Below are 10,294 nucleotides of genomic sequence, written 5' to 3' on the forward strand. Positions count from 1 at the left end.
ACTCCAGTCTGGGTGACAAGAGCGAAACTCTGTCTCAAACAAACAAACAAACAAAAAAGAAAAAAAAAGAAAAGACCTTTATTTCTCAAGCAAGGGCAGAAATTCAGGGCTCCCCTTCGACTCTGGCTGCTCCCAAGGTGGCTTTAAAGCACCAATGAGTCCATGGCTTGTGTAAGAAATGATTAGTCCTTCCATCTAGAGAAATAGCTCCTTTTTAAACAGTTGTCTCTTTTAAACAGTGTTTAGTATTTAAGTGAGGTTGAAACAGTGTCAAAAGGAAAGTGAAAGTGAAATTCTCTCCTTCAGCATAAAAGCTGATCCACAAACCGCAGAGCACCAGACGTCCTCTTGGCTTCGAGATGGCTTCGGTAAGTTTCCCGGGACTTTGCATTACTGACTCTACTGCAGTTGGGCAGCTCCCCCTAGGAAAGGCCTCAGTCCGGGCTCCTGGCCTTGGGCACACAGCTCCAGAGCTCGTCTTTAGAAGGCTGTCATGGAAAACTGTATTTGTCTTTTAAAAGTGCATCTGCCCAGCTGGACAGGGAGTCCTCTGGGCAGAGTCCACCTCCTCTGCGTAACTGGCACAGTGCGGGGAGCCCGGGACTCCCATGTAGTAGAGAGCTGTGGGGTGCCGGGTGTCAAATCTACCTCAGCCTGAGGAGAAGCCAGAGTGTGGGCAGGTGGGGGACTCTGGGTTGTGGGAAGCAAGCAAATCCCAACATCGTCTGCTTCTGCTGTGACTGGGGCTCAGTCCCTTCTCGGCCCCAAACGATGCTTTCTCTCTCCTCGTTCCTCTGTGGCATCATCCAGCCTTATAAGGTGCATTCTAATCTCAGCAGCTTTCTGAAAACTGAAATTTCTCCTCCTATCAGCCCAGATGTACCGATTGGCAGAAGCTCTAGGGAGAGCAGGCTGAGCTCGGTGGTGTGCGACTAAAAAGGAACAGCGGGGCTCAGGCTATTACTAGAAACAAAACCATTCCGGGAAGGAGTCCTGCAAATTCTGGAGGGCAGCCCACTCCAACAGCACCACCTGATCCTGGGGAAGGGCTTTACTGCTGCCAAAACAAATCAGGGCTTTTAACAGGGAGCCCAGGCCAAAGCTCATATCTCACTGGCCACCAGCTGAGGCTGCCAGTACCTTGACTGTGGTCTTAGACATTCAGCATTGCAGTTAAAAGCCCCTCTCTCTCCCCACATGGAGACCATCTCCTGTGGTGCCCTGACATACAGAGGAGGAGCGGGGTGGGAGTCCTGGCCCTGCTCCTTTCTCCTCCCTCTTCCTTGTCTATTTCCTTGCCCCATTCTACGCCAGGCCCTTCACTGGGTCCTGGAGGTGCAGGGAGGGAGAAGCACACAGGATCCTGCCTGCCTGGAGCTCACAGCCCAGAGGGGCACAGGAAGGCACAGGGAATTGCAGCTCAACTTGACCCCTGCAGAGAGCAGCAGAGGCCCCCGGGGACCCAGGTCCTAGGAGTGGGGTGGCGGGTCAGCTGAGCCAGGCTGGGGCCATCAGGGCAGCTTCTCAGGTGAGGGGGTTTGAGGGAGGGGAAGAGGAAGAGTGGCTGCAGGGAAGTGATGGAGGCAGGGAGAACCAGATGTGCAGAGCAGCAGAGACCAGAGCCAGGGCAGTAGTGAGGGGCTGGGATGTCACTCAGTGGGCCTGTGGGTGCAGAGCCCAGGGAGGGAGAGGAGGGTGAGGAAGGGCCAGTCAGGAAGGGCCTGGGAGCTGCCCACAGGGTGTGTCCTGGGCCCTGAGGTCAGAGGAAGGTCATGGCCAGATGTGCCCTTGGGAAGGCCACCATGGGTTCTGAGGAGTTGGATATGGAGTGGCAGGGACAGGAGGCAGGGGCTGGTCAGGGGGTTGTGGGGGTCACAGAGGCAGGCATGGGGCTGCCTGAACCAAGTCAGTGGATGGGATATTGACAAGCACACCAACAAGGAGAAGCTTCCGGAGTCCACACTGATTGGTTTTAGTGACTGAATATTGGCATGAGGAAGAGGGCAAAGGAGAGCAGACCCCAGGTCTATGATGGGACATCCTGGGATGAGGGAGGAGGAGGCTGTCACCCACTGAGGACAGGGACAGAGAGGGCGAAAATGGAAAAATCCTCCAATCATGAGGCTACTGTGCCCTGGGGCAGGACATGGAGAAGTGGGAAGGAGGTGAGGAAGGGGAAGAAGGTGGCCAAGACAGGAACCAGGGTGAGGGGTGTGCAGGGAAGAACCAGCTCGGCCTCCTTCCAGCTGAGTGTTCTCAGGAAAGCCCTGCCACCTCTCTGATCCTCAGTTTCCCCATCTGTGCAATGGGATGATCATGCCTTCCCCTGGGGCTGTGGAGAGGGTGCAGTTATTGTAGGACAAGTTCCCACAGAGGCCTGTTCTGTGAGTGCAGAGCCCCCTCAGTGCTGGGAGCTGGGGGGCCCCACAAGACCCCACTCAGGTCTCAGCAGGATGCTGTGAGCTCCTGTCTCCCAGGGTGTCATCTCCAAGAGATAGGTGTCCTGAGGCTGGAGGGGGCAGGGTCTGAATAGGAGGTGGCTCTTGGGGCCATGGAGAGGCACAGGGCAGGAGGAGTGATGAGGAACTGAGGGTCAGTTTGCAGAGGGTGGAGAGCTCAAGACTCACCTTCCCAGCCTTGCTCCTGGCCTCAGTGAAGGTGCTGGTTCATGCAGGCTCTTGAGTCAGCCTACTGAGGAGCATGTGTACAATGCACCCATGCACACACATCTGCATCCTCAGCATGCACACACACAGCACACACATGTCACATACGCGCCCAGACGGTCCTTCTCTCTCCCATCCCACAAGATCATTCTCCAGGCTTCCAGCCCCCAGTGCCCCCACTGAGAAGAGCCTCTGAAAGTGACAGCAGGGCTGAGGATCTCATGGGGGCTAGCAGCTGATGAACATCAGCAAGGCGTCTCCAGGATGAGCTGCAGCTCCCCCAGCCAGGGTCTCTGCTGTTGCCTAGAAGGCCGGGTACTCCATCTCTGGCTTTTCTGTTGCAGCCACACCAAGAGCCCAAACCTGGAGACCTGATTGAGATTTTCCGCCTTGGCTATGAGCACTGGGCCCTGTATATAGGAGATGGCTACGTGATCCATCTGGCTCCTCCAAGTAAGGACTGATGAATATATAATTTTCAAAATATTTGTTAAAAGGATAATGAAAAGGCCGGGCGCAGTGGCTCATGCCTGTAATCCCAGCACTTTGAGAGGCCGAGGCGGGCAGATTACCTGAGGTCAGGAGTTCAAGACCAGACTGACCAACATGGAGAAACCCCGTCTCTACTAAAAATACAAAATTAGCCAGGTGTGGTGGCACACGCCTGTAATCCCAGCTATTCAGGAGACTGAGGCAGGAGAATCACTTGATCCCGGGAGGCGGAGGTTGCAGTGAGCCGAGATCGTGCCATTGCACTCTAGCCTGGGCAACAAGAGCAAAACTTGATCTCAAAAAATAAAAAAAATAAGATAATGAGAGCCACTGAAAGACAGTTAAGCAAGGGAAACTTGAGTTAGGAGACACATTCTTCTTAGAGGATGCTTGATGAGATTGCACACACATATGTCCCATGAAGTAGACACAGTGCATTCCATAGGTCCTGGCAGAACGGAAGAAGAGACCGTTGCCTCCCGCAGCGAAGCTGGACTGCTTCAGCATTGGGATCTCTCCAGCTCAAAGTCAGTTACCTTGGCATGCAGAATCTCATACGACTTAAACCAGCCAGGTTTCTTAGGTCTTAAAGAAGAAAGTTTCTCAAAAGGAACAATGTTTCTCCGTGCCAGATCCTTTGCCTCATATGTTTTCACAGAACAAGGTGTCTTGATATTATATACTTTAGATTCCTTACTGGGAGCAATTCTCACAGGTTTATACATTTTTTTAAAATTCTCATACAAATACACAGTAAGCAATACCAATGTTTTATTTAACTCATTAATAACAGAAGCAGAAATATGACATACCCAGTTAAAAGCAAAATGAAGGAAACGTATGTATGGATAGCCAATGAAAGGGGAAAAAACGAACACAGAGGCCAGGCACAGTGGCTCACTCCTATAATCCCACCACTTTGGGAGGCCAAGGCGGGCGGATCACTTGAGGTCAGGAGTTCAAGACGAGCCTGGCCAACATGGTGAAACCCCGTCTCTATTAAAAATACAAAAATTAGCTGGGGGTGGTGGCAGGCATCTGTAATCCCAGCTACTCAGGAGGCTGAGGCAGGAGAATTGCTTGAACCCGGGAGATGGAGGTTGCAGTGAGCCGAGATCCTGAGACAGTACCACTGCACTCCAGCCTAGGAGACAGAGGAAGACATTGTCTCAAAAAACAACAACAAAAATGCAGAAATGAGACAATGAGACTGCCAAATTAGGTAGGTGCAGGCAAGTTCATATCCTCTAGGGCAGTGCCACTACATAACTCTTCATGTTCTCTTTTCACCAAGCATTTACATTGTCACTGGACAAAAACCATTCCCATCACTATCAGGGCAAGACATTTGCATCTTATCAGTTTTCTCCAAGCCATCATCTCCCAGGCAGGATTGTAAAAATGTCTGAATTGATGGAAAATAGTAAATCAAGCCCACTTAATCCAGATGATCCTCAGGGACCTTGTAAGACAAAGCATGGCAATGAAGACACATGGTCCTTTTTGTGCCTAACTTGCAGTGTGTAAAGAGGCTTTTTTTTTTTTTTAAGACAGAGTCTTGCTCTGTCACCGGGATGGAGTACAGTGGTGCAATCTCAGCTCACTGCAACCTCCGCCTCCCAGTTTCAAGCGATTCCCCTGCATCAGCCTCCCGAATAGCTGGGGCTACAGGCGCATGCCACCACAGCCAGCTAGTTTTTTGTATTTTAGTAGACATGGGGTTTCACCATGTTGGCCAGGATAGTCTCGATCTCCTGACCTCGTGATCCACCAGCCTCGGCCTCCCAAAGTGCTGGGATTACAGGCATGAGCCACCGCGCTCAGCCGTAAAGAGGCTTTTTAAAGACAATTTTTCTCTCTTTCCTTTTTTTTTTTTTTTTTTCCTCTGAGACAGTGTCTTACTCTGCCATCCAGGCTGGTGTACAGTGATGTGATTACAGCTCACTGCAGTCTTTTTTTTTTTTTGTATAAACATTCTGATTTAATAAATGGTATGAATATATATTTTGCATACTTTACAATAAAGAAAATTTTGAAAGAAAATTGATCTAAAACTGTTTCCCTCCAATTTCCATGGTAAAGTCAACTGCATACAGTTCTTTCCATGTATAAGTTTTACATTTGTATTTTCTACAATTAAATAAATCTAAATGTTAAATTTTAGCACATATATCCAATTATGTACAAAATTACAATGTCAATTTTTAAGTCAAGCTTACTTAAAAATCATAAATTACAAAAAACACATGATGAATAATTTTGTTCTGGAAGTATCATACCAACTCATACGATCTAGGTGAACCCAAAAGTAAAAAACAATGATTATAAATTACGGTAGTGTCTGTAAAACCCTGTTATAAAGGAGGTATTCTTTTAAAATATGTACCTTATATATAAAAGCTCCTGACTCCTTTTAAGGACCAAAATTATTTTCAGTTTAACCATTTTCATTAAAATGCTTATTTAAAAAGTATCACCTTATAAAACTGAGTATATAAAATACAATGCAGCCCTTGATAACTAAGAATCTTTATAAATGCTAATTATTTAGTGACCTGTTTATCAAACCATTTCTGTGGATGGGGTGATTTTTTTTCTTCCTCTAAATTAAGTGGCCCTAGACTAATATATTTATATAGTTATTCTGTTTTCTTCCGTACTGTCATTTCACATCTCTATCAGTGAGTTCCTCAGGATTTGCCTTTATTTTACAACTATGAAAGTCTTCAATCCAATTCCCTGCTTCCACACATAGGACACAGAAAGCCTAAACTTTCCTTTTTTCTGGGCTCCAATGGGAAGCAGCATTTACAACGTGTCTGGCTTGGTAGGAGGAAGATTGTCAATTGAGGTATCATGTGTGTTCACCTGCCTATCTTGCCTTATTTCTTTGGTTGCTGTAAATTTCCTGCTTCTCAAATATCTGGATTTTTGGCTACCTATTTGGCTTCCGTCTTTGGTGTTTATATCTGTCTGGTTTTAGCAGGTCTCTCTGATTCCTGACTCACAGCTCCTCTCCTTCACTAATATTCAAGTGTGCTGCTTGCCTAACTCCTCATTCCTTCTCCTTGAATTTCACTTTACAATTGCACTAGGTTCTATCATCGTTGGCCACAGATTACCACAAAACATAATTTCTTAAATTCTGCACATTTCTAATGCTTCTAATCTTGGTTTCCTACAAGATCTAACACTAAGCTTGTGTTATCCTGATTACAGTGTATATAAAACAATGCTTGTGGAAAACTAACCTAGGAGAAAGCTTATAGGGGAAACCTGATAATGAATTTTATTAAATTAATAACCCTTATAAAAATTTCAAATGTAATACTACCTGGATTTGAACTTCAATACTTTTCTTAAGTAAAATTCTTAACCATGGTAGAAGTTATGTTTGTTGATGTTCACTCATCTATACCCTCCATATTCTCAGCAAAGTTGGCATAAATCTGACCTGAATAAATAGGGTTATAACATTATCAGGCTTGTAAAATACTTTATCAAATCGATGCATCAGTTAAAGCAGGGGTCCCCAACCCTAGGCTGTGTGTGGCCTGTTAGGAATCGGGCCACACAATAGGTGAGCTGAGAGGCAGGTGAGTGAGCATTCTGCCTGAGCTCCGCCTCTTGTCAGATCAGTAGTAGCATTAGATTCTCATAGGAGTGCAAACCCCATTGGGAACTGCACATGCAAGGGATCAGGCTCACTGCAGTCTTGACCTCCCCGAGTTCAGGCCAGGTGATCCTCCCACATCAGCCTTCTGAATAGCTGAGACGAGACGATAGGCGTGTGCCACCACGCGCAGCTAATTTTTGTATTTTTTGTAGAGACAGGTCTCGCCATGTTGTCCAGGCTGGTCTCGAACTCCTGAGCTCAAGTGGTCCACCTGTTTAGGCCTCCCAAAGTGCTGGGATTACAGGCATGAGCCACTGCGCCCAGCCAACAGGATTTTCTTAAGAGGGTTCTAAATGCAAACATCAGCCTTGAGATTAGAAACGGGGCAAAAGAGGTAACACACCTAATTATTGTGTGCATTAGGTACTATCCATTTTAATAAAAATAAGATAACACCTGGAGTCACTATATAATGGAATTGGGGCTCCATTGGTTGACAGCTCTTCTGTGTTCCTCTCTATGTGCCTAGAACTGTGCCAGATTGTAGGACAGAAGACACTTTACAAAGGATTCCCTCAGGGTCAGCCCAGTGCAGTGGAAGGAGCCTGCCCTTTGGGGCTTAAGAGAAGCAGTTTCACATCCTGATTCTAGGACTTTTCATAGCACAGAAAAGTCTCATGATGTCTCTCAGCCCAATATTGGTTTTTAAATTGAGATGATAATATTTTCCTTGAAAGTTAAAAAGGAGATTAAATTAGGAAGTATGTGTAACAGCACAGCATGGTAACTGAAACAGTGGGTACTAAACGAATTGGATCTTTTTCCGAAACACAAGTGTACAAAGCTGAACAGGTAATAAATATGCTTTACCATCATTGTTTATAATGATGAAAATTTTTCCAATACCTAAATGACAGATAACAGGGGATTGGCCACAGAAGTGATGTACATGCATAGCATGGAATATGGCAGCAGCCACTGGCAATCATGACATTCACTGACTTGAACGAACATTCACACCTTATTTGATTAAAAAAAGAGAGCAAAATCTATTAGCCCGGCGTGGTGGCGGGTGCCTGTAGTCCCAGCTACTGGGGAGGGTGAGGCAGGAGAATGGCGTGAACCTGGGAGATGGAGCTTGCAGTGAGCTGAGATCGCGTCACTGCACTCCAGCCTGGGCGACAGAGTGAGACTCCATCAAAATAAAAAAAAAAAAAGCAAAATCTGTGAATCCTTCAATCACATTTGTGAAAGGATAAACACCAGTAGTTCCTTAGTGGAGATTTCAAGCCCTTCTCTCCCTACTTCACCTTCCCCTGCCAGTGAGAGTGCCTCTGATTGCAGGTGAGTACCCCGGGGCTGGCTCCTCCAGTGTCTTCTCAGTCCTGAGCAACAGTGCAGAGGTGAAACGGGAGCGCCTGGAAGATGTGGTGGGAGGCTGTTGCTATCGGGTCAACAACAGCTTGGACCATGAGTACCAACCACGGCCCGTGGAGGTGATCATCAGTTCTGCGAAGGAGATGGTTGGTCAGAAGATGAAGTACAGTATTGTGAGCAGGAACTGTGAGCACTTTGTCACCCAGCTGAGATATGGCAAGTCCCGCTGTAAACAGGTAAGGACCTCTCTGGATAATCCATCTCCCTCTGCTTGGGGCTGGACTCACGGGGCTGTGCAGCCAGGCGATCACTGTGAATGATGCAAATGCAGCCTCTTAGAGACCTGCTGGCTGAGAGTCAGGACCTCTGAGCTCCAATGCCAGATCTGCTTCTAATCCACAGAGGGTCTTTGGACAGGTCCCTTCCCCCCAGGCCTCTCCATGTGCAGAGGAGGGGGTGGATGGAGGAGCTCTGAGGATCCTTCCCCTCTAAAACCTATCCTGAAAATGGCTCCTGAAGTTCTGGGGGTCATCAGGAGAATCTGGGCCAACCCAGGACAATGACAGGTCCTGCAACCCCCCAAAGAGTACTCAGGCAAGGGACGCTCAGGGTCCGTGGACCTGTGTAAGAGCTCAAGGACATTTGTGTGTAAGATCTGGGCACAGCCTCCATCCCTTGCCCCTTCACAGTCTTTCACATTTGTTGCCCCAAAACACTCAACTAATAAGTGGCAGAACCAGGATTTGAACCCCAGCTGTCCCTTTCTAGAGTCTCTGCCTGTGATGCCTACCCTGCAGCAGCTCAGGGCCCCTGGCCTGCATGACTGAATGGTTGGGGGCCCTTGATGAGAGAGGGATGGTGGCAGGAATAGAGGCTTTGCGGAGGGAAATCCAGAGTTTGGCGTGGCATGTGATGTCTGAGGTGCCCCATTAGAGGCCCAGGTGGAGATAAGGCATGGAGTTTAGGCTGAAGTACAGCTGGAGATGGAAGTTTCCAGGCTGCAGTTGGGAATAGTACACAGTGACCCCAGGGCACGCATATGGCCATGGCCTCCCTAAGTCTCCCCTCAGCTTCTGCCACAGCCCTCCCTGTGCAAAGGTGTAGCTCAGGGAGGACCCAGACTGCAAAATAGTCCCCAGTCTGGCCCCTGGAGCTCTGACCCTACGAAGCGAGGCACAAACCTTCTTCCTTGCCCCAAATCAGAACAAATGTCCTCACTTGGAAGCTCTCTCAAAAGGATCTCATGGGCCCATTCTCAGGACAAGCCCAGACAAGTCCAACACCAAGAAGTGGTCACAGCCCAGAAAATGGAGTCCCTGGGGATACAACCAACGGCTTCTCTGGGAGAGGATTCTGAGCCAGCCAGCTGGGAGAGAAGAGAGGAGATGCCAGGCCTTAGGGGAGGCAGGAGAGAGGGGAGAGGGAGAGGAGTTCCAGGCCCTTGGGAGGGAGAAAGTGCCAGCCTGGCTTGCCATGAACGCTCAACAAAAGCTGCTTGCTTTGCAGGTGGAAAAGGCCAAGGTTGAAGTCGGTGTGGCCACGGCGCTTGGAATCCTGGTTATTGCTGGATGCTCTTTTGCGATTAGGAGATACCAAAAAAAAGCGACAGCCTGAAGCAGCCACAAAATCCTGTGTTAGAAGCAGCTGTGGGGGTCCCAGTGGAGATGAGCCTCCCCCACACCTCCAGCAGCCTGACCCTCGTGCCCTGTCTCAGGCATTCTCTAGATCCTTTCCTCTGTTTCCCTCTCTCGCTGGCAAAAGTATGATCTAATTGAAACAAGACTGAAGGATCAATAAACAGCCATCTGCCCCTTCAGAAAGGACTTCTACCATGTTTTTATAGACTTCTGAATCACAAAGGAGGAAGGTAACATTGAGTGAACACTCACTGGGTAGTTCCAGCAATTTCTAGCCGGGTGACTTTAGAGAAGGCTCTTGATTCTCAGAACCTCAGTTCTTCCATGTCAGGTGATGTCAGGAGGATCACCTACGATAATGCATACACGACACCCAGCACTATGTCTGATATGTAACAGATGTTCAAGGAATTGTCTTCATCATTCTACACAGACATAACAGCAACATAATTGCATGTCATTAATTTTACTCTCAGGGAGGCGAAAAAAACCTAATTACCTTCCGG

The 10,294-nt window shown here is 48.0% G+C and overlaps 1 protein-coding gene across 1 annotated transcript; it reads left to right on the top strand.

The window, feature by feature from the left end:
- The first annotated feature begins 224 nt into the window (after positions 1–224).
- Positions 225–10,294, top strand: PLAAT4 (phospholipase A and acyltransferase 4). The gene is made up of 4 exons (XM_003828529.6): positions 225–368; positions 3,011–3,119; positions 8,119–8,387; positions 9,658–10,294. Exons 1-4 carry the CDS (start codon positions 360–362, stop codon positions 9,763–9,765), a joined length of 495 nt encoding a protein of 164 aa, XP_003828577.1. The 5' UTR covers positions 225–359; the 3' UTR covers positions 9,766–10,294.

Source organism: Pan paniscus, chromosome 9 (assembly GCF_029289425.2).
Source record: "Pan paniscus chromosome 9, NHGRI_mPanPan1-v2.0_pri, whole genome shotgun sequence".
Taxonomy (NCBI): Eukaryota; Metazoa; Chordata; class Mammalia; order Primates; family Hominidae; genus Pan; species Pan paniscus.

What these genes read in the sequence shown, in the direction of transcription:
- PLAAT4 (XM_003828529.6), top strand. An exon ending in GATCCATCTGGCTCCTCCAA is followed by an intron (nt 3,120 to 8,118) that starts GTAAGGACTGAT and finishes CTCTGATTGCAG; the next exon opens with GTGAGTACCCCGGGGCTGGC. An exon ending in GCAAGTCCCGCTGTAAACAG is followed by an intron (nt 8,388 to 9,657) that starts GTAAGGACCTCT and finishes CTTGCTTTGCAG; the next exon opens with GTGGAAAAGGCCAAGGTTGA.